At 40.3% G+C, this 23,896-nt stretch overlaps 2 protein-coding genes across 3 annotated transcripts in view; one reads left to right on the top strand and one right to left on the bottom strand.

The window, feature by feature from the left end:
- Positions 1 to 12,652, top strand: part of LOC102693755 (insulin receptor substrate 2-B) — a 37,986-nt gene extending 25,334 nt beyond the window's left edge. The window contains exons 2-4 of one of the 2 annotated variants that reach the window (XR_011190258.1): positions 25 to 1,013; positions 11,698 to 11,783; positions 12,158 to 12,652. Coding sequence is in view for 1 of the 2 variants with exons in the window: in XM_015351366.2 (XP_015206852.2) it covers positions 25 to 29 (5 nt within the window). In the remaining variant the exon portion in view is untranslated. Of the gene's footprint in view, positions 1 to 24; positions 6,581 to 11,697; positions 11,784 to 12,157 lie in introns of those variants that run through there. The other variant, XM_015351366.2, reaches the window with a different exon arrangement.
- Positions 12,653 to 19,552: 6,900 nt separating this feature from the next.
- col4a5 (collagen, type IV, alpha 5 (Alport syndrome)) overlaps positions 19,553 to 23,896 on the bottom strand; it is an 83,208-nt gene continuing 78,864 nt past the window's right edge. Inside the window, exons 48-51 of the mRNA XM_069193460.1 lie at positions 23,533 to 23,710; positions 22,512 to 22,626; positions 21,830 to 22,002; positions 19,553 to 20,734 (exon numbers count right to left, since the gene is read on the bottom strand). Of these exons, the coding sequence (XP_069049561.1) occupies positions 20,653 to 20,734; positions 21,830 to 22,002; positions 22,512 to 22,626; positions 23,533 to 23,710 (548 nt within the window). The 3' untranslated portion in view covers positions 19,553 to 20,652. The remainder of the gene's footprint in view (positions 20,735 to 21,829; positions 22,003 to 22,511; positions 22,627 to 23,532; positions 23,711 to 23,896) is intronic.

Raw genomic sequence — 23,896 nt, 5'->3', positions numbered from 1 at the left:
TGTTTTTCTCCGTTTCCTTCACAGACTGAAGAACATGCATCGAGTCAGTTTCCAAACCCGGCTGCTGTGGTCTGACCCTGCGACGGCAGTGAGCTACAATGCCCCTTTTAAGCAGCCCCACCATTTCCGGTTTGACCCCAGCTGCAGACCCCTCAAACGCACCCCAAAAGAGAAGGCTTTTTTTTCCCCTTTATATCCAGCAGCAGCAGCACCAACAACTGAATAGCGATTATTTAAAACCAAGTACTTTTTCTAATCTGTGGAGTGGTTGCCGTTTTGAGTGGAGCACCTTGACGTGACCTAAAGAATGTTTTATTTTTCCTTGAAGAGCCCAGGGCGGTCAACACTGAGCAGTCTGGCCAGCTGATCAGCCAGTAGAGTTTACAAGCATTACACCTAGCATGTTATTATTTATTTCTACTTTGGTTTCTTACTCTGAGGATCGCAGTTTATCCCACAACAGTTCAGCGAGGTTCAAACCCTACCCACCACCTCGGAATTGTTGCTCCTATTTCTGCTCTTGCACTTTGAGGCTCAGGTGGCAGAAAGCAGCTCTGCTAAAGCAAAGCCTGGTCCAAGTGCAACATGCTGTGAATATCTGAGAATGACAGTCAGGCTGTAGAACCCCCCCTCCCCGCCTTACCCCATTTTGAGTCGACCACTTGCCAAGTATGTGTTTGACAAATGGGGATCTATACTTGGACTTTTAAAATTCACTCTCAGCCAAATGATCTGATACTCTATCCAGCCCCCAATACCTACTGAGCAGCAGTGCCAAAGGCCAGTGGTTTGACCTGCTTCTTCATGGTGTAAGCCCTGATGTTTCTCCTTTTACACCTGCGATACTGGTGATCTGGTGTCAGAGTGGGGTCGTATGATACAAGCAGATGCTTTTCTGAGTGTTCTCTCTCTTAAGGGTTTCCCGCTGTGCAGCGAAGCAGCCAGAAAGCCTAAAGAAAGCCCTTTTACGGAAGTGACAGAAATGGGAGGGAAAACCTTGCTCACGGATTCAGGTGATTTTCTGCACGGCGGAGGCAGGCGGCATCCTGGCAGATGAATAGTATTACCAGGAATATGCTGGTATTTCCATTCACACACGTATCAGAAACCTCTCAGACTATAATTAATAGCCACTGCAGGTTTGCAGTTGTTACTGGCAACTAATCTGAGCAGGCCTGGAAAACAAGTCAAACCCCTTATTGTCACTGCAGGTGTTGCCACAAGTAAGTGAGGATTTTCTTTCCTATATAAAATATATTTAAGTTCGTAGTGCAAATAGAGACCTATGGGTGAAAACACATGATAGTGTGTGGAAATACCCAATACTGCTAGAAAGATTGAAGTACTTTCTTTAAAAAATGCAAAATGCCTAAGTGAACCCTGTTTTAATAGTCTCATTTGTTTTTGGCACAGTCTGTCTCACCATCCTCTACAGTAAAAATATATGAATACTCCTAGTGCTGATGAGATTAGCCAGATGTTTCATCACCTGGCCAATGTGAGCTGGTTCCTCTTCCCCCTATCCTGTCTGATTCCTGATTGGAAATTTCTTTGCAAAGCCCTTTCATGGCACTCTGTCCTCTTACAGAGAACTGTCTCCCAAAGTGCTGTTTTTTTGCTTGTTGTCTCACCACTGTTGCTGCTCCAGGGAGCAAAGCCTGCAGGACACGTCTCTCGATCACCTTTGCTGTCTGCTCATGCTCACCAGACAATCAGCTGTTGGGTAACGTGGTGAGGCAACGGCTTGTAACAAAAGGATCTGATACAGGGTCTGGAGCGGCCATTCCGATGGGATTTCCATGTTTACCTTCCTTGTGAATGGATAGGTCAAGGCACGCTGTAGTCCTGGGCTGTGCTCAGCCATGGCAGAATGTCTTCTGTATAGCGTTTCCCTACCTTGTCCTGGCCCCTCCTGGCAGAGCAGGGTTCTGATCCAGCTCAAGTGCTCAATCAGGTGCTGGTTGGACTGGAATCCTGGCCTAGTCAGGGTTGGGATGGGGGTGGGGAGGTTTTCCATTTCAGTCATCACCTTCAACTAGCAGACAAAAACAGTGCTCTAAAATCCACATAATTTATTATGTACTAATGACCAAAAAGTCTTCTGCTTTTATCATTTACGGTATTGTCCATGTAGGCAAAAGAAAAGTTTTAAAGTGTGGGGTACTATCATGTCTGTATGGACAAAATAACAAAAACTGGAGTTTGCTGTACACTTCATGCGAGGTTTTGGAGATATACAGCAGAACGAACTGGTACGAAACAGTTTACAGGACTGTTTTTTTTGGTACAAAATGCACTATTTTTATTTTGTGGTACAGAACACTAAAAAAATGGGAGCCTTGTTTGTGAAATATTTCCACCCTGTTTGCTAGTGGTTAAGACTCAGCTGTCCATTCTTGATCTCTTTGCCATGGGATGAAGTCATGCATGCGTGAATTCGTCAGGAAAAGCATTGGAAACAACAGCAGCACCTCACGTTTTGTTTTTGATTTCAACTGACAAACCTTAAATGAAGAATGCCTTTGTGTACAGTTGTACAGGTTTCTGAGGGCTGGTTTATACTGCGTTGTCAACTAAAGCACACAGTCGATTCGTTGAAAGTCTGCACAAGCTCATACCCCAGGACTTTTCTCCACGCGCCCAGTGCCTGTTGAAGCAAGGAGATGCCTGCCGTTCATCAGTAGCACGTTCTCCCAAAGAAGTGGGCAAGAGGCAGCATTACAGGCTGGGCTGGGACTGGCGGAACAGCAAGAGCTGTAAACTTCCTGCGGACATTTAAAGGCATTTTTATGGAAGCTGTAAAAATGACATTGGCATACCCTTTAAAGCAGTGAGAAATCAGTAAGGATGAGAGGTTCCACAATGCAATGTTGTTGCAGGAGACTACACGGGAAAACACTAGAAAAAAATCTGATTCAAGTTACAGTAACCTCACACATACCTCATTAAAGCTTTTTATATAGACTGAGAGTTGACAAAAGAGCATTACCTAGTCTTACTATTGCAATGGCTTGTTTTTTATTTTATTTTGATGCATAAAACCTTTGCACATACCCTGCGTTCTGTCAGAATCTGCTCATTATTTCTTTTTGCGTGGTACAAATCTGGCTCTGTAGTCCTGGGTACTTACTGGAGATTGTGGAGAAAGGAGCTTTGGTACTCAATGATGGCAACTTTTTCTGTCCATTTCATTTTGCTTATATCCTTGGTTCTGTTTAGAATAGATGCTTTAGGGAGGCTAAAGCATAGCACCGGCACTGGCTTTCTTTTTTGAGTGCAGACAAAAAACAGATATATGTACGACAGTAGCTTTTACTGCAGAGGGCAGCTGAGAACAGGAGTGAACAGTACAGTATGTGCTCTTGGGGAATTCTCTGCAGTGATTGACAAGGCCATGGCCATCTGCAGTGCCCTACGTCTGACTTGGCAAATATAAATCAACCAGCATACCCGTATCCATACCCTTACTCAACCTGTTGTAATTGTAAGGTTGCCTGGCTGTAGTTTTCTTGTTTCCCTATTGAACCATGTTCAAACAAAACACGAGGCAGGGCATACATACTTGCCCTCTTGATGACAAAGTCCTTCAATATTAATATAAAGTACACCCCACTTGTAAAAGAAAATAGTTTAATATACAACCTTGCATCTGAAATGATTTTCTAATTGAAACAAATTGACCTTCAGATAATTTTAATGTGACTTGAAAATCTACAGGAAAAATGTATGATGTAACGATATTATTAAGTTGTGTATTTATAACACATCTCTCATCTTTGTTGTAAGCAGATATTTTAGCATTTAAAATACCCCCACCCTACCAAAATGGTTTGTTTATTCCACAGCCACTTATCTTGGATATTATTTGTTTATTTTCTTTTTAACTGTGAACTGTTCAAGTACAGTCACAGAACTAGATACCTTTGTTTTTGCCGCAGTTGAGAACTCGACCTTTTGGGTCATGTTGTACAAATGGCTGCTTTAGGCATGACCAGGATGACTTTTTTTGGGCAGAACACGAGACCCCCATTTTGGAGAGAGACTCTGAAGCTTTAGTCGTTAAAGAGCGGTCCCTATAAGATTTTCCCAGATGGACTGAAGTGATTAAACCTGTCAGAAAAAAGAGTTCCATACTGTTCCTTTGAACATGCTGGCCGTATCCATTCATTAGGATAGTCCTGTGTTTTTTTTTTTCCTAATCATTAAGACATGCATATCTTGCAGTAATCAAGTACATAGTATCCCAGGAAGTTTTGTTCAGCAGATAGAGTGAAGTGGCAAACGGGATTAGAGGCAAGTACCACAGTGCAGCTCTGTGTTGCACATGATAGAATTGATATGCAGTATAGTGCTGAAAATGGGCTTTTTTGGTTTCACAGTTAAACAGATCTTTTAACGGTGTTCATAGCTCATACATTACAGGACTGATGTCACTTTTCTACCAGACAGCACAGAGATTTACATTTGAGCATCACACAAAAGGATTTATGTAATTGAGTGTACTTAGAGCAACAGCGATTTTGTACAATGGCACTGTCGGTCCTAAAAACAAGAGATCATTATTTTTATCGCATTGAAGTTTCCCATAATTAAAACATTTATTTCTCAAAATGAATGTAAGTAATGCAAGACTAAAAAATGAGTACTAGTATATGTCTAAATATGAAGCGCTGCCCACTGTTAGATGGTTTGTATTCGGCAGGATTGGATGTGCGTAGCGTTTTTCTTAATGGATGCTTACCTCAAACATTTGTGATGGTAAAGTCCATTTCCACAAGCTCCACAAACACAATTACAAAAAGACCTGCCTGCAAATACTGGGAGGGAAAGAGCATTCTCTTCTGTGATAACTGCTATGCAAAACCAACTGGGTTTTCTCCGAACGACAGTGTTACACACAATTTGTGCTCTTTTTCCATCATGTGGTATAAAGTGCTGTTTGTGCAGTCTATTCTTCTGCGTGGTTTGCAGTGTGACTTTGTTACCTGCACAATGCCAAGCTACTTTAGACAGACAGAATGGGGTATCTGGGTAGGGCCAGAGCTGAACTCCTTTGCTGTTCACTTTTTATACAACTGCGGGCATAAAGAAACATAAACCCATCGCAAATCTTGTAAACTTTATATTTTTTACAGAAACCTTCTTTCAGCTCACAAGTTTTGTTTTCAGTGGTACTTGGGTTTCTATGCACTTTAATTTAGAAAAATATTGCAAAAGTAGATGGACATTGGGGGGAAAAAAGTTAGTTGGGCTTTTACTCACAACCTCAGACATGAGTACTGTTTTGTCATATGCAAGTAAAAAGAAAGCTGTTCTCCCTTTCAGTAAGTTGTAAACATAGGACAGATTTTGCAAACAAAATGCATCTGGATCTTTTAGTCAGAGAATAATATGCTACCTTTTTATATTTTTAGGATGTTTTGTTACAGAATGGATCAAATTACCAGCCTACGACAGCACTAAATATAACACAAATTATCCCAACCCAGCTGAAACAATAACCCTTTCCAGTTTGTGTGTCCTTCCAACATTCTGAAAAACTGAAATAATTGTGATTTTTTTCTTTACAAAGTTTGAAGTTGATTGTTTTTTCAGCTTGGTCAAGTTGATTTATGTTTCCCACAAATTACAATATACCTCTTCAATGAAAGTGGAAGAAAAGCGTTGTGGCTCACCAGAAAAAGAAGTGGAATGAGCTCAGCGGTCACTTCTGTTCATGTCCCAGATGAACCCGGGTACGAAGGGCATCCGTGTATAAAAAGCTGTTTATGTTAGGACATAGAAGAGAGAAACTGTTTAGTTAAATTAATGTTTAGCATAATATTTAATGACCTTTGGCCTTGGTACCTTTTTTCTTGTTTTGAAATATTTTTGCATCAAATTGTAGTGTCATGATTTGTTAAAATATCTGCCATTTTTGAAGTAAAAGCACTGATTTAGATGGTAAATAAAAATAACCTCAAAAAAATCTACGATAAAATGTACAGGTACAGCATAAACTTTATGCAACTGTTTTGAAATTTGTTTTTATCTAGTTTACAGTTCTGAATTAGCTGTTTGGTATAATGCCGGATGGGTTTCTAAAGAGTACGAGAAAGTTAAAAAAAAATCTAAAAACATATCATTAAAGGAAAGAAAAAAAAACATTTTGCAGTTTTGTAAACCTCTGTACACTGTTTTGTATTTAAATTTGATTTGCTGCTGTAAAGTATAAATAACTGATGCTAATGATAAGATAATGTCTTTGCTACGTTCTGTGTGTTTAATTTGATAAATGGAAGCTGTTATTTAGGCTGTACAGAATGGAAGTATTCACAGTGGATGTGTGTTCATGTGTGGATTATTTCTGCAGCGAGTGTCTTTGAGGGAAAGGTCACTTTTGAACCGAGTCTCTGGCTGCGTCTTCCACTGTAAATACTGTTGCGTGGTTTTCCTATTAATTGAGCCATGGTGGCATTTTGTTGTTTTCTGGGGGGGCAGGGGGATGAAGATGATGACTCTGGAGTGCTGTATAGTGTGCATATTTTATCTGGCTTATTTTGCTTTCAATAGAGCTATTGCAATAAAACGTGTTCATGTAGCTTATGACTCCTTCTTTGCCATCTGGTTTTGTGTTTTACATGCAGAATAAATACTTGAGTTGGTTGTGATTGAAAAGATTACAAAAGTACTCCAGCTTCTATCCCAGGTACAAATACATAAAAAAACCATACAAGTAGGATCAGTGACAGGTGAACTTGGACATAAGAGTAAACGGAGCAGTCCTTTAATGTGTACACCTGGCTTACTCACTGAGTTAAGGATAAGCTAGGCACCCTTTTGGAGCCTTGCCTACACTTCATCCTCCTAATCTAGAAGTTGGCAGCTTGTCAGCTTTTTTACTTTGAAAAGAAATCGACCTTATGTTCCAGCACAAGACTTCATCTCTCTCTCTCTCTCTGCCCTGGCGACTCCCAGCTTTCCATTGGTGGTACTGACATCCTCCATCCCCGGGGAAGATCCTCTCTCTCAGGATCTCGCAGTCACACTCTGTCACTGCCCTGCGATGAACTGGCGTTCTTGCAGAGATCGATTCCGTCTCCCATGTCCTTGAATTGGACAAAGCAGTTAGAAAATGCCTGGCTTATGCTTCCCTGATGTACCTCCACTCTTGCTCCAAAAGTAGATCACCAATCTGTAAAGCATCATGGTCTTTTGGGGATGCAGTTAAAAGCTTGCCACAGGACAATCTGGCTTGGGTCTAGAGATCTGTCCTCCTCTCATGTGCTTAAATAATGTGAGAGTATTCATGTAAAATACAAGGGAGAAATAGTCTGATATTAGAATTAGAAAAACAGGCTGGAAAACATCAGATCTAAAAAAATCTATCGCACATCAGCACATTAGACTTCGTGAGATTTTGTTTAAAGGGGGGATCTGAATATGGTTTTGTTGCCTGCCAGGATAGGCTCCAGCTCCGCCCGCGACCCTAAATCGGTTAGAAAATCGATGGATGAATTTAGTTCTCGTGTCTTTACACAAAAGGTGGTGGGTGTGAGGAGCAAACCGACAAGTGATGCTGTGGATGTGGTCCTTCAAGAGTCTTGGATCATTAAACACGTTGACAGCCGACGTGGCCTCTCTTTTGCGACCTGCCTTGTCTTTTAACAAGAAACAGGAGATCTGTTTCCCCCTTAACGCTGGCATGGTTAATGCTCTTAATTTATGAGTGTTGTTGACCACTTGTCATTTGTAATAAATACCTTGCAGGTGACTTTTTCATGATGTCAAATAAATTAGATTAAGGGATCCGGAAGTTCTAAGAAAAAAGGAGCTGTATTTACAAACTGGAGTGTAGTGCTCATCCAAGGGCTTTAAATAGCTTTTCTGTTTAAAAAGTGTCTGGCCACTCAAGGCCTTGTTAAACAGTACAGTTTTACCCTCTGCAGACAGAGGTTGGTGACACGGTGGAACATTAGAGTCATATTTCTATATCAGGAAATGTATTATTTCTCTTAAATATTATGAAAAATAAATGATAATTTTTATCAAATTAGATAGCTCCAAATGTACAGAAAAAACAACCATCACATTTTCTAATATATACATTGCCAACAGCGAAAACAATTAGATCAACACCATGCACAGGTGCATTTTTTTAAAGTTAATTTTCAATGTGGCTTTCCCTAGTGGGTTACTCTTTACCTTTCCTTGTAGTTTAATGCTAGGTACCTTAAGAAAGCAAATATACAGAGCCCTCCCCAACAACACCCTGCAGCCTTATGTATTAAAGACAAAACACCAAGCATTAGGAGAGGAGACAGAAAAATCTGTTTGCCTGGCCTTGTATGTCTACTCCAGAAGGTCATACAAAAAACTGTGAACACCATGGATGTGCAGGTACTGCAAAACACAGAATAGTCCTGATATCTGTAAAGGGTGGTTCTCAGTTTCAAGCTACATGGGTCTGCATTACAATTTGCCTTGAACTTCAGACAAGAGACAGTGAAGCCCAGGATCACAAGTCAGCAGAAGAGGTGTTGGGAGTGTTTTAAACAATACCAGCATATTCATGTGATTAGGAGAAGAATATAAATTAAAATTATACTGTACGCCACCTTAAACTGTAAGGCACAGATTCCAAACACCCAGAATTCTATTTCACCACTGACATTGTATGTACAAAACATTCATGGCAGGAGCTTTCTTAACAGAATCAGTGGATTCACCTCCTTAATGCTGCTTTTGTCAGGTTAACTGCTGAAGCTGGATTTCAATGTTTTTAAACAGAATTGCACAATGTAAACAGGTTTCTGCTGTCAAGGCACAAACAGGTGCAAATGATATAATACTGACAGAATCTGAAGTTCCCTAAGGAAGAATTTCAAGTACTCGTAAGTAAAAAAGGAAGTTATTCCTGTTATGAACAGGACAGTGAGACATTCAGCAGATTGTTTTCCTGAAATAAATGGGGGAAAAACCTAGTTTTATAACTGTGAACTCTAGGTTTAATGATAACTGGGATAACTTGCTGGAGGATGCCTAGGTTTGATACAAAATAGTTTACTTAATAGAAGGTGTTCCTGTCAATTAGTAAAATGCGTGTTGTGTTGCAGATTATTGACTAATTCATTTTCTGAATCTCATGCTGTTTTCTAAAAACTTTAGTCTTATAGAAAGATTGTTCTTCTGAGACAAAACTATTATGACATTCAGATACCACTGATAATTTATTTATCTATTATTAAACATCTTATGAGAGTACATTGTAACTCTGTTACACCCCATACAGCTAAATATGAAATATTACATGTAATCTAAGATCAATCTAAGATTAAAACTGTTTTTGTTTGCTTGGACCTGGCTGATCATGATTTAAGTCAATGAAATCACGTTTATTTACACCAAAGTCCAGAAAACGCATTTAAGACATTGGGGACAAGATAGCATTTTCCTTGACATGCAAGATTGCAAATGGAACAATTTGGGAGTTTTTTTAATCCTTGTCTTTAATACTAAATAGACAATGTCTTGTGCTTATTGCAATGATGTACTCCCCACCTGAAAGAATTGTTCTTATCAGAAATAGCAGAATTCCTGGTTGGAATTAATCAGGATTGTTTAAATTGGAGATACAAGCTGTTAATAATAAAGAAGTTCATTCAAAGGTCATGGGAAAGAACTACATTTTGATTTTTAACATATAAAAAGACCTTCACAAAATCATGGTCACACTTAATCATCTCTCCAGAGCTGAAAATTTGCATCATCCATGTACACATAAGAGCACCAAAAAGGTCACAAACAAGAGAGTCATTAAGCCCACTGATCCAAGAATCTCATCCAGCTGTTTCTTGAAAATGTCTGGATATCAATTTGAACAACATGGATAGCTTTTTCCATCCGTCCACCACCCTGTGGATAAAAAGTGCCTCCTGTTCAGAGTTTTATATGCAGTTCCACATAGTTGCTCTTGTGTCCTTTGTATTCTTCTCTATCCATGACTAAAAAGTCAGTTCTTTCAGTCTGTCAGTGTAGGACATTGCCTTAAGCCACAGAATGTATCTGTCTGCTCTTCTTTGGACTGAGCAGCAATATATAGTTTTTTTAGGAACGTGGTAACCATAATTGTACACAAAAGCATTTAAATGATGTCCTGCTGGCGCATTGTATAATTTTAACATAAAAACCCTTGATTAAAAGTCTACAGTTTTAATTCTATATCCTGACATGTTGTTTGCCTTTTTACTGCTTCCCTACAGTGTCTAGAGCAGCCTTCTCCAACCCTAGTCCTGGAGTGCCTGAATCCAGTTATCTACTGCATATAGATCACCCTTCATCAACTGTTATTTAAAGATTAGGAACACAATTGTGTTTCATCATTTGATCAATGAACCAACTAATGTTTCGATGAAAGAAACTGAATCTTGAGGGCTAAAGGATATTTTGATTTTTGTGCCAAATGATCTTGAAATGATTTCATTCAATACACCCACCTAAATTGATCATTAACTTTCTCCATACCCCTATTAACTCTGTTATTGAACAAATACTATCACCTTTTAAAAAATATTCTTGATAATGTAGATGTTAAACTATAAAGCTAAAATGGTCTCTTCAAGACATACTGCATGTTTGTTCATCTGTGGAATGAAAAGTATTTAATGGACAGCGGAACTTATAGAGCTACAAAATTACTGATCCAATATAAAATTGTGAAGTGAAAACAGTCGTGGTGTTCCATTACCCCTCCCACATTCTTGAATTTGATAAGATAGCTTCTTTTACTAAGTCCACTAAGTGTGAAGAATCCCTTAATGGTTTTCAAAACAAAATGGTAACTCTTAGGGATCAAATTTCAATATATCAGATTTAATTGTGCCATTATAGCCTGTTGAATCAGCAATTAACATTCTTTTTGATACATATGCAAGAACTAAATGCAATAATACAGATAAAATCAGTTTCCTGTCCACTTGATTCACTAGATCTGGCAATCTATGCAATAATATCTGATTTACTCTCTGGAAGCAGGAACATTTTTTGATGATTTTAACACTGCCCTCGAGAAATGCTTATTAAACAAATTTAAAAACTCAATTCAATTTAAGTTGGCATGTGGTGCCATTTCAAACAAATAAACAATGTTCTCTATAGAAATAGTGCCTTGAAAAAAAATTCTAATCTAATAAAGGTTCCACTCCATTCCTAATTGAGGCTGCTTTTTGTTTAAAGTAGTGAATTATTTACTCATGTAACTCTGCTCATCCGTTTTGGTGTCTTTAGATTTAAATGGTGTGCTTTTGAGACCTCTGTCTGCTCTACACTGGTTAAGAACATGTTAAAGAAGTCGATCTTATTTTGACATGGCACCCGACCACATGACACCTGGAGAAGGCTTCACAGCCGAAACATTGTTTCTTTTCTTCTCTTTTTCTCTTTTCAGCATGGAATAAACCTTTACTTGTTCCATTAGATCTTATTTTGTTGCCTTTGGAATCTGCTTCAAGAATGGATCATACAGTAGATATGACATTCCACAGGGTTCCACTGTCGGGGCAGTTTGTCATTTTTTTGTGGGTCCACTTTTGCATATCATGATTATTAAAAATGATGGCAAGACCTTACACAGTTATGCACTGAGCTGATGCACAGCTTTATAGCTGATAATAATGCCAACATTAACTATGCTTGTTTTCTTTTTACTGTTAAATCCAGATAAGACAGTTATGCTAATTGCCTCTCAGCAACAAACGGAACGGACAAAAATACTCTGGATTCTGATCTCAAGGATTCAATCTGAGGTAAGGAATCTGGGTTTTGTCTTAGATTCTAAAATAGTCATTAAATACATCACTCAACTGTCCAACAACAAGTAAACATTAATTTCATGCTGAAGAACAGACAGGAGAAACACAACGTTTTGTTTTTTGAGTCTTCCACAGGTGAGCCTTCATTTGTCTGTGAAATATTGCTGAAATTAGATCATTCCTTTCTTTTTCTAACGGTAGGGACATGGGACATGACCGTATTAAATCTAAGTCTAAGTCTCACATGTAGCTGTTGGCAATGGTGATGTATAGAGTTGTTTTGGCATGACATGTGCTCTATAAATAAAGTATAATAGGTATGGAAATGAAACCATCCATCCTTTTTCTAACTGCTTCTTCCAATTTAGGGTCATGGGGGAGCCGGAGCCTATCCCAGCAAGCAACAGGCACACGGCAGGGTTCGCCTTGGACAGGATACCAGTTCAGTGTTCAGACACACACAAACACACATTCACACAAGGGCAAGTTTTCCCAGAAGCCAATTAATCCACCAGTATGTTAGTATTTATTTGGACAGTGGGAGGAACCCGGAGCACCCAGAGGAAACTACACAAATGCAGGGAGAACATACAGTATAAACTGTATTCAGATAGTACTCCAGGTCCAGAACTAAACCCAGGGCCCCGGTGCTGTGAGGCAGCAATGCTAACCACTGCGCCAGCCACCCTTAAATGAACCTTCAGATGTAAAAAAGATCTTTGCTACTACAGACAGCCCTTGACTACATGTAAGAGTTCAGTTCCAGCACCACTTCATAAATTACCCTCGGTAGATTCCTATCCTACTCTACGCACTGCTCAGCTCACATGAACACATTTTGTGACACGGGCCTCATGAAAATTCTGTATTCTGCAATAAAAAGTTGTTAAATACCACCGGTTAAATAGATTCTGTAAAATTTCAAAAATAAACTTGTGGACTTGGTAACTTAGATATTTTATAGAAGTTCTATGCAGCGATAAGTAGTTCCCACTTCCCAATCCATCAGAAATTGGTGGATATAAAGTCCAGTGCCATAATGTCTGGGTAATGACCCTTTAGATTAAGTAATGACAAGAGACATATATGGAGGGCTGGCAGCATGAGCAGATCCTCAGTGAGCAGGATTAGTTTGATAAGGACACTATTCCATTCTTTTTGCATAGCTGTGATTCAAGTGTAAGGAAAGGGATATGCCCCGAGAAAAGCCCAACAAGGACACAATTGGCAACTGAAACACACCGTTTGCTCTGGGCATCAGTGAGAGCTCCGTGTTGCCTTTCCTAGAAAGGCCTGCAAGATGACAACGCTGCGAGAATTTGATAGTCCCTCAGAATCTCCCTCATGGAAAATGTCACAGTCATTAGGAGACCGCAGCTCTTAGTCTGCTGACAGCTGGCAGAGCAGCCACCCGAATTGGGTCCACAGGAGCCCGTGGTGAGAGAGTAGAGCTCTGCTATCTCCAGCCATGTTTTGCTGGGATTTAATTCCTAAATTAGAGGCCCCCTGGAGACTTTGTATTTCCCACTTACTTGGATTTCAAAACAGTGTACTCGAAAGCACGTCTCCGAGACCGTCCATCTCTCGCCAACCAGGCCAAGATTCCATTTTCTCAGCAGCTGCTTCCTTGATAAATGCGAGTGAAATTCACCACCGCAGCCTGTATATGCCTGACCAGCCAAAAAACCAATCATTTAAGCTTAGCGCGCCATTAAAATGACACAGGCAACTTCCTCGAAATGTGACGTAGGTTAACAAATTGCGTCTAACTTTAACCCGATACTCAAAGCGGTGGGGGAGGGGGATGGAGGGGGACCCCCCGGGCGCTCTGTTCTGAAAACGCTGCTGTTTTTCATTGACGTCATTGAGGAAAGGCCATCGTGCCGATTTAGGTTTTCAAATGACTGAGAGTCCTGACTCTCTGTGGTCATTAAAAATCCCAGGATGTTTCTCGAAAAGAGTAGGGGTTTAACCTGGGCGTCCTGGCCAAATTTCCCGTTGGCCCTTACCAATCATGGCCTCCTAATAATCCCTATTTATGAACTGTTCTCCTCCTCACTAATAGCTGATGTGTGGTGAGCGTTCTGGTGCACTATGGCTGCCGTTGCATCATCCAGGTGGGGGCTACACATTGGTAGTGGTGGAGGGGAGTCCCCATTACCTGTAAAGTGCATTCAGTGGAGTGTCCAGAAAAATGCTATATAAGTGTAAGCAATTATTATTATTATAAATGCGCATTGGTCACTTGACTTATGAAGAAACAGATATGCGGAAACAGATATAAAAAGGGGCTATTTGAGGAATAATTATTTAAGGGGCTCAACAAAATGGGAATCATCCTTTGGCCACTCTTTTTATCCAGAGTGACTTAGAGAAACGATGTTGCAGTGGTTAGCATTGCTGCCTTACAGTGAAGGGGTCCTGGGCTCAGGTCTGCTTGCATTATGTATATTCACCCTGTGTTCCCATGGGTTCCCTTCTGGTGCTCCAGTTTCCTCCCACAGTCTAAAACCATAGTAACTTCTGGGAAAACTGGCCCTACGTGTGTCCTGCCCAGGGTGTACCCTGCTTTGCGCCCATTTGCTAGGATAAGATCTGGCTCCATCTCGAACCTGAATTGGAAGAACCTGTTGAAACATGAATGGAAGGGTTTGGAAGCATATTATTTAGTCACTGACCTTGGGGTGCAACTTGACCGGAGATCAGGGCACAGGAAGGCTCGTTTCAGGACTTACTTTAAGGTTAGGATTAGGGCTGGTTTATTATTTTAGGATTTAGTTAGAATTAAGGTAGGATTACTTCAGTATCCATTACTCAGATCTATTCAAGCACATGGCTGTAGTGTGGGCCACCCCAGGTTTCGTATACTCACACATAAGAACAATCCTGCACGTGTGAAACTTTTACACTAGCTGGTTGTTAGAGGTAAAGTTAGAAAAAGATCAAGGCAATAATAACCATGCAACAATATGCAAGGTTCACTTGCTTTTGCGTTATTTAATTTATTACATTCATATGGTGTCAATTATATCAAAACAAAATGAAAAAAAAACTTTCTGAAGCTTTAAGACAAAATTATAATCTAATTGTGAACATAGAAAAAAAGTCATCAAGATTTAAGTCAGCAATCTAAATATTTTGCTTTATTTTATCATGAGACCCTGCTGGTGGTTTTGACTGCTACATAATGAAAAAAAATTTGCCTCCAGATTTTTGATTCAGGAATGTAATCAGAAGATTTTAAAATATAGGTTCCTATCCTTGCCTGTTAAGGGATACATCAAGGAGGTCTCTGGCCGATAGCCTCTAAAATCATTCAATGGCTATAGCACATCAGCAGTAGTAGAAACGCAGCCGCCCTTCAGACAAAGTGGAAAGTGTTCACAGTTCACCCTCGGCTCTTGCCAGGGCTGGAGGAGCAGAAGATGGGAAGATGTGAGAAAGCCTCAGGTCCTGGTGGAGCCAGCTGAGAAAAAGCCAAGAGGGACGAGTCAACACAGCAGGGTGCTTCTTTGACTGCTGCTTATCGCCTTCAGCAGGATAAAGTGGATTTTCCAACACGTGGAGTATCTAGATGCCGGGGAAGTGGCGTTCCTGACACTGCACATGCTGCGTGGAGGTGGAGGGGGGGACGATCGTAGTAGGGACTTGTCCAGTCTGTGTCAGAGGGATTACATACAGTACGTCCCTCTCTGCTTTTATTCTCTGCGGAGAATAAAAGGGCAAGTTTGGATGCAAAGAGTATTAAACTGACCCCATGCACAGGTCTAAAGCACTGCAAATACAATCTAGTGCGTTTTCTAAACGAGAGATCCGAGCTTCAGCCGGCTTCTCTTAGACTTCAGATGAGCATCTGTGCAAGAAAAAAAGAGTTTTGACGAAGGTCCCAACATATCCGAGGTGTACATCTAGATGAATGTGCAGGATCTAAGTTTCCAGGGTTCTTCCATCTTCCACAGAATTTAATGAAGAGTTTTATTATTTATCTAGGATTTAGGTGCAGAGTCTCAGAAGGTAGATGGAGTGTATACTTCAGCATCTTCAGTAACCGCTGAGCAACCAGGGTAACCATTTACAAATGAGTTCAAGTAAGTGGCTACGTCAGCATGTGTAGTCTACAAAGGAACAAGTAAAGGTTTATTCCATGGTGAAAAGAGAAGAAAAGATGTGACACCTGGAGAAGGCTCCATAGCCAAAACGCGTTTTTCTTCTTTTTATTTACCCACTTGCCACCCAACAGGTGATCAGAATCAAGCAGATGAGGTGAAGAAGCAGCAGCAGCAGCTGGGGTTGGTAGACTTTGTTAGAAAGGATAGCTCTTGCTCCTGAAGACCATGTAGCCTTCCCTAATCCACTAACCCCCTTCCCCATGATCAAAACAGGCAATTTTCCAGAAGGAACAAGGGTAACTTGTGTGAAAGCTACACAGTTCAAATGTACCGCACTGTAGCATTTGGTAGTTAGTAGATCCAAGGATCAGCCAGGGTATCGACTTGAACAACATGGCTGGGTAACTAGTTCTAGATTCCCCCAACTCTCTGTGAGAAAAGTGTCTCCTGTTCTCAGTTTGAAATCCATTAACCCATAATTTCTCACTTGTGTCCTCTGGTTCGTGCATCAATATTGATTCTGAAAAAGGCCTTTTGGATTGACTGTGTCTAATGTCTTGGACAATTTAAAATGTTAAAATACCTGCATCAGATGCCCTCAGCAATGTCTTCTTTGCTAAAGACTGAAAAGGTTCAGTTTCTTCAGCCTGGCAATGTAAGACATTCTCTTACGTTCCAGAATATATCCAATTACTCTTCGCTGGATATCACTAGCAACTATAGCCAGTGGTGGGTGAAATGGGAGAACTGAACAGGCGCTTTGCTTAAGGGGAGTTTGTTTTTTTGTGCTGTGTTCAATGTGCCAGTCACACCAAGTTTCCAAGAAAACAATAGAATGCCTTGATCTAAAAAGATAAATGGCTAACATCTCAAACCATACTGTTACTGAGAAAAAAGGCATCATTCACAAGGCATTAAAAGTGTTGGAGTAATGATGTTTTGTCCAACTTTCTATCCACAATAGGTGATGAGATCTCTGTGATATTTAAAGTAATTAAATCTTGTATGTTTTGTTACATAGCTGGATGGAAATCATTATTTCAGTATTTTTCATCCTTAATTAAGGTTTCCTATTCCTGCATTTTATTTTGCTTGCAAACAGACGTTTTGAAGGGTAACTCACATTGATGTTCTTGTAGTGCTAATGGAAAACTAAAAGGATTTGAAAGCAAATTGATTTACAATCCATTACATTTACAATCCTCTTTGCTGACTTTCCAATGTAGTTATTCATAAATAAGTGTGATATAGTAAAATTATACATACTGGAGGATTCTTCCTAGTGACTGTGTATCGTAATACTTACTATGTATTTGATAACTTCTTAGACATTTACTGGACTGCTTGTAGAGAAATGAACTACTGTTATCGAGCTCAAATCTTAACCTCAACCTCTACGAAATATAACTTAAAGGCTTTCTAAAGATGATACTTTGGAGATACTATTTCATCGTTCATGCTAATACAGGTCTTTGAATTTAAATCCATAGGAGAACTAAATCTTCACAGAAACCTTTGCAAAACTGTCCTGTACTTCAGTGTCACAATTTAATCTTCAGGATTAAATATTCAACAAGTCGCAAAGCATCACTTTTAAACATTTTGTTCCTTCCTGGAGTGGATACAAAAGACAACGCACAAATGAGGAAGTCCTCAAATTGAAATCCTATTACAATAAACAGCATAAAGTGATCAACAGCAACAACAAAGATCTCTCATGCTTCCTCCTACAGTCAACTAAGAACCAACAGCAAAAACCCTTTTGTAAAAATATGTTCAGTTATGTAGTTCAAGGGTTTTCTTCACAAATGAAAAATGAAAGGAATGGAGTGACTGTTCCATTTTCTTCCCATTCTGTTGTGACTTAGAAGGGTTTGATCAAACTGATTAACAGTTTTCAGTCCCACAAAGAAATGGGAGGGAGTATAAAAAGAAATAAAGGACTACCGAGGACAAAATAACTTTCCTGTGTGCACATATTCTTTGCCCCTCTCTTCTGGGAAAAGAAAATAATTGTAAGTTAAACAGTTCTGCCCCCTGGTGGTCACATTAGTCATTGAACACTCTAGGAACAAGCATTATTTTCTCCTTAACAACGGGACCCAGACGTCTGCTGGCCACTGCAACAAAATATAGTTGTCAGAGTTGATAGCTGTTGCTGTGGCTCTCAAAATAAGTTTACAAAATTCCAATACCTTACTGAGTTTTTAGTCTTAGGACCCCAGACACAAAAAAGAACCATCTCCCCTTAAAAGAAAAACCCATACTAAGTTAAGTGTTAAAAGGCAGAATAGTTAGATTGGGATTTAGAGATCTACAGTTTAGGATTAGGAATTTTGTTAGTACGATTATACAAATATTTTAGGACTTCAAAAGTAATCTCAATGCCCTATAAAATACATATATACCACCACAAAACTACAATCAAAATTACACAGTTGTGTATGAATACAAACAAAAGAATCACAAAAGGGCTTTTATGAACAAGTCTAGTTCTTAATACACTCACAGTATGAGTCTGATTTCTTTTGGGATGTTGTTCCAGAGCACTGGGCCACAGCAGCAACAGGCCCTGTGACCCACAGAGTGTTGTGGAACAATAGGAAGGTCATGTGGGGGGGAGTAAACAGCAAACATAACAGCTAGATGCTGGAGAGAATGGCCTTGAAATCAACTCAATACCTGACCGGAAACTAGTGCAGAGACTCCAAGACAGGAGTGATGTGATCACAATTGTGTGTGATCTCATCAGATTTAAGCTGCTGAATTCTGAACATACTGCAACTTGTTCAGGGCAGTTTTACAGACTCCTGCAAGCTGGGTGACAATAATGAAACCATGAAAAACACATGAAATAACTGTTCTTCTACAGACAGCATAGGATAAGAGTCTGGAAATGTTTCTAAGAATGGAAAAAATGTCTTCACAACATTTTGCATGGGGTTCAAAAGCCAAAGTGTGAATGAAAATTATCGCCAACTTCCTCATTTTGGAATGAAACCTCATCCATCAACATTGTTTATACATAACCGGGAGGAGCTCAACCACATTCATCTGCATTAGATGCTGGTTATCATCATGTTTAGATCACCATGTTAAAACTTTATACACATGCTACATGTGATAATTTAGAAATGGAATTTCCAACCCCTAATTTAAAGTCTTACCACTTAACCATCCATCCTTCCATTTTATAACTGTATGATTCAATTCAGCTTCTTTTCAGGGCAGCTGGATCCCATTCTGGCAAGCAACAGGCTAAAGGCAGGGTCCAGACTTGATGTGGTATCCATTGCAGGGCAGACACAAACACAGCGTGCACATATTCACATATGGGACAATTTCCCCAGAAGCCAATTAACCTACTAGCATGTCTTTGGACTATGGGAGGAAACTGAAGGCACCCAGAGGAAACCCATGCCAACAGGGACAAACCCCACACAGCTAGTACCCCAAGTCCAGAATTTAACCCAAGGCCCCAATGCTGACAACTGTGCCACCCACCTGTTAACCACTCACTGAATAATAGCCAATGTAATTTTGACCTGATCAAACAAGTTTGAACACAACTCAGAAAAAAGCAAACATCCTGTTCAGGAGACTAGTTGGAAGACCACAGTAATTAAGATCATGTTTCTTGGGAACACACAGGCATTTACGTTATATTTCTTTATTTCACTTAAAAGTTTACAACAACTTCTGGATAATATACATGAAAAAAAACACAGATTTTAAAGTTAATACATATATATGTACCTTTGGTGATTGAAAATGTGAAGGGCCTGTGGTGGTCATTAGAAAAATAATTTGCTTTACCAATCTTGCTTAGTTTCATATACATATAGATCTATATCTATAGATAATACACACAATTCTGGCTTTTATCGTTCAAATTGTCTGAATTTTTATTTTCATAGAAAAATCAAGGCCCTCTTAAAAAAGACATTAAAATGGAATACAATATTTTAAAACCCTGATCGAATTATGTATAGTATTTTATAATACATCTTCATACGAGCTCATACTATTAACAATTGGCATCAGTGGAACTGACTTCTGTAAAAAAAAAAACAGTAGTTTGCTAAAGGTTTATGGTGGGAAAAGGTATGAAATTCTCCTAAAGCCAAATAAAGTTTATAAAAATGCTTCTTTTTAATATATTTATATATAAAATACTGTTTCATTTATAGAAAGTTTACTTTGTACAAAGTGTGTGAGCAAACGGAAAATAAAGAACAATCCTGCCGCAGTGCAGGAACTGACGTTTTCCACTACCAAGGTGTACACAATATACACACGTTATTACTTACAAAACAGACAGGCTTATATCGAAGAGTCGGGGGTTACAGTAGTGTTAGTAGCACCATGAGAAAAAGAAAAAAAAAATTAAAAATGCAGTCTCGCTATTGAAGGGTCTTCAGTGCATTTCTTCTCTCTGATGTTTAGAAAGGCAAAGTGCTGATTTGGTAATGGAAACAATTCCACTTGTGAAAAACCCCAACGCACTTGGCTTTTTCGAATGTGTAACGAGCAAAATAGTAATAAAAATGAAGATAAAGGAAGGGGATCAATCCTCTCAGTCTGTCTGAGAAAACGCACCATTTACACAGCTCTGCCATGGCACTTTTTCTGAGGTACTCATTTTAGTTTGTTTCAAAAGTTTGTGCTGTGTCGCACAGTAGCACCACTAGAGTTGAACTGGAAGACAATGCATCACTGGAATTCTGCCTGTTGTCCCAGCAGCCTCTGCAGCGTTACGTCTTCTTCAAACACACGACGCAGCGACTGACCCGTGTTCGCAGGTTCCCTGCTTTCAAAGTATCGGGCGTTGGCTTCCTGTGGAGAACAGGACATGGGACATGGAATACAGGTTTCCTTCCAGCTCAGCTCTTTAACCTTAAAAATCTGACAATTAGCATATTTTCAACCAGTGTTTTGGGGGGATTTGTAAAGGATAACCCCAAAATAACTTTAATTAAGGTCTTGACAACTCCACATAATACTGGGAGCACCTAGGATCAGGTGTGTGAATTGCTGAAACAGGACTTCCAAGAGCATCTGCCTTAAATCCTTAACACACCTCAGTCCTAACTGCAAGACTAACACTAATTCTAACCCAAACTCTAAGCCTTCCACTAACACTGTCGGTTACTGTAATCCCCACTGACAACACCAATAGTGTCACATCTGGTACATATAATCAAAACCTGCTGGAAAACTTTCAAAGTGACAGAAAGACAACCCACAATTTCCAGTTAGTGGTGCTCATACTATTAGGGGAAATAAACAAGACTACATTTGTATAGTGAGGTAATTCATTTCTATTTTGAGGTACTTGTCCAAACTTCAAGGTGAAGCAGATAAGGATTTCTGCTTGTGCCAATTTATGCAAGAACCTGTTGCTAGTAAAACCTGTAATGGATTAAATTGTAAAGCAAGGGGAATTTGATCTGATCTCCTAGGATGTAGACAATCATACGTTTACCAAAGGAAATTATTTTGCAGGTCTCCAAATGGTATCTTCAATATGAAGTAAAGACATGCTGTAGCTAAGAAACACGTATCAGATTTTGAGGAGAAAACGACTGATAAAGAATGAGGTCCATTCAGGATAGACTGTAGGCGAAGGGGAATAAAGTCACCAGCAACACATTAACAGTATGACTTCTAATCTGTTGGAAAATTCACTTCCCATTTTCAAGCTTCAAATAAAGTCAGGATCATTTTCTAAAACCATGCAGAAGTGAAAATAATATTCACACTCTTTTCCCCCTGCTACTTAGGTTCTATCTCGCCAGGACCGCATGCTGAAAATCTTAAAATCTATTTTTATAAACCACTTTAACCTGGTGTGGATCCTAGCTTGAAAGTCTCAGAAACACACAAGGAAGTTCTTCTCTTGTAGCAGGACTGGGTCTGGCTTTACTGTACCTGAACATCTCATTCATTTCCACTGTGGCCAACCAGAAGCTGTAGGAATTGCCATAGTAATTGCAGGTGCCCTTGCCATGGCATTCGATGAAAGGTGCTGAGCGGAACTCCTCCAGACAGGACCCAGGTGATGCTAGGGCTTGTCCTGAGCCCTCTGCCCCAGCACTTGTATGCTGCCAGGAGACAAGAACCTGGGGTCACAACACACCCCTGGCCGGACCCACACAGCCTTCCAGAAGAAAACTGCTAACTGTAATCTCCCTGCCTACTCCTTATCCTTGTACTCCTGAGCCTAGTTTATAAACCCTGATAGGAATACCATGTTATTTAAATGTTATTCCCAATTATTATACCAAATGAAGAAATGTTTTTTAACAAAACTTTACATTTACAACAATTGTCCTCAAGGCCTGCTGTCCAGCAGGTGTTTAAGTCTCTTTCAACTTCCAGGTGATCAAGAACAAGGAAAGGCTTCAACTTGTCTAGTTAACCACATAATTAGGTAATTAAAAACAGAACACTAATCAGACCAGGTTCCACCCAAACAATCATCACAGTTAGCACCATTTATAGGGCTACAAGTTCTCTAGACTAAAATAGTGAAGTAGAAAAACTAGAAATCCTGAGTTTCAATGAGGGCAGTGACAGGCTCTGTCACACAGTACTGTTGACACCAACATACCATCATGAAGGAGTATCCAATCCACAGCGGCTCCCAGTTCTGGGGACAAGTAGGCAGCTGGATGGTCTGGCTGTGAACAGCAATCACCATGGCAGGAGCTTCACACACTGCGCACCTGAGAGATATGGGCACACAAACTGTCAGACCAGCGATGGGGCTAAAGAGAGCCCCAAATTATTTACTCAGTGACTGAACAGCAACCTGCATTACTCAGGCTATCTATTGAATTTCTTTTTAATCCAGCAAAGAGAAGACTTCTCAAAGAACAGCCTTAGTCCACATAACCCAAAACAAAGTTACTACAAAAAAGGCCAAAATGATGGGCTTCTCTTCGAACATGATCCTCCTATACAATTAAACTCCCAGTTTCGGACAAAACTTGTGTGAAGTGTGAAAACGAGTGGCACAAGGTGTTAGTCAGGTCTTGCGCATCAGCCTTGTTTTGTGCTGCTGACAGGACAGTAGTGTGGTGAAGCAGTCCAGAGATCTGGACTTGAATTTAGCGGAAGTTAGCGGGTTCAGATCCCAGGTACCACACTGCTGTTGTACCCTTGAACAAGGTTGTTCACCCAGACCGTTCCAGTAGAATACCAAGCTGTGTAGGTGGAGTAGTGGTCAGCATTGCCGCCTCGTGGTGCAAGACCGGGGTTCAATTTCCAACCTATGGCGCAATCTGTTTGGAGTTTGTATGTCCTCCCCGTCTTCGAGTGGGTTTCCTCCGGGTATTCCAGTTCCCTTTCCCAGCCCAAAAACACATGGACAGGTTAATTGGCTTCTGGGAAAATTGGCCCTAGTGTGAGTGTGTGTGTTGTCTGTGTGGAGAACTGGCTTCCCATTCAGGGTGTACCTTGCCTTGCGCTTGCTGCTTGCTGGGATAGGATCCGACTCCCCCACAACAGTTAGAAAACGGATGGAATGATAGGTGTGTGCAATCAGAGAGAAGGGATAGCCATATAAATAAATGAGAGTTCAGGTTATTTGAATACAGCAGGACTCTGCCTTTGTTATTCCCAGCTCTCACCTGCTGATGAAGGGCTTGATGTTCTCCCCTGTGACAGGGGCCATGCTCATGGGCATGGGCTCGGGGGTGGACAGCCAGTAGGAATAGTCATTCCGGGAGGCGAAGTTGCAGACGTTGTTGATGTTGCAGAACATGAAGGGCATGGTGCTGAAGCGACGCAGGCAGCTCCCCGCTGTCCCTGTAGGGGTCACCGTTTCAACAAGTGAATGAGACTAGGGCCACTAACAATGGCCCACTCAGCCCAACTCTTGCTGGCGGTTAATCAATCCCAGAGTTACCTCTAGACAATTCTTTGCTGAAGGCTGCAATAGTGTCTGCTTTGACACCATAACTGGCAGTTTCCCCTCAGAACCGCCTCCATTTG

Source organism: Lepisosteus oculatus, chromosome 8 (assembly GCF_040954835.1).
Source record: "Lepisosteus oculatus isolate fLepOcu1 chromosome 8, fLepOcu1.hap2, whole genome shotgun sequence".
NCBI lineage: Eukaryota > Metazoa > Chordata > Actinopteri > Semionotiformes > Lepisosteidae > Lepisosteus > Lepisosteus oculatus.
This window is presented reverse-complemented; position numbering and strand designations above follow the sequence as displayed.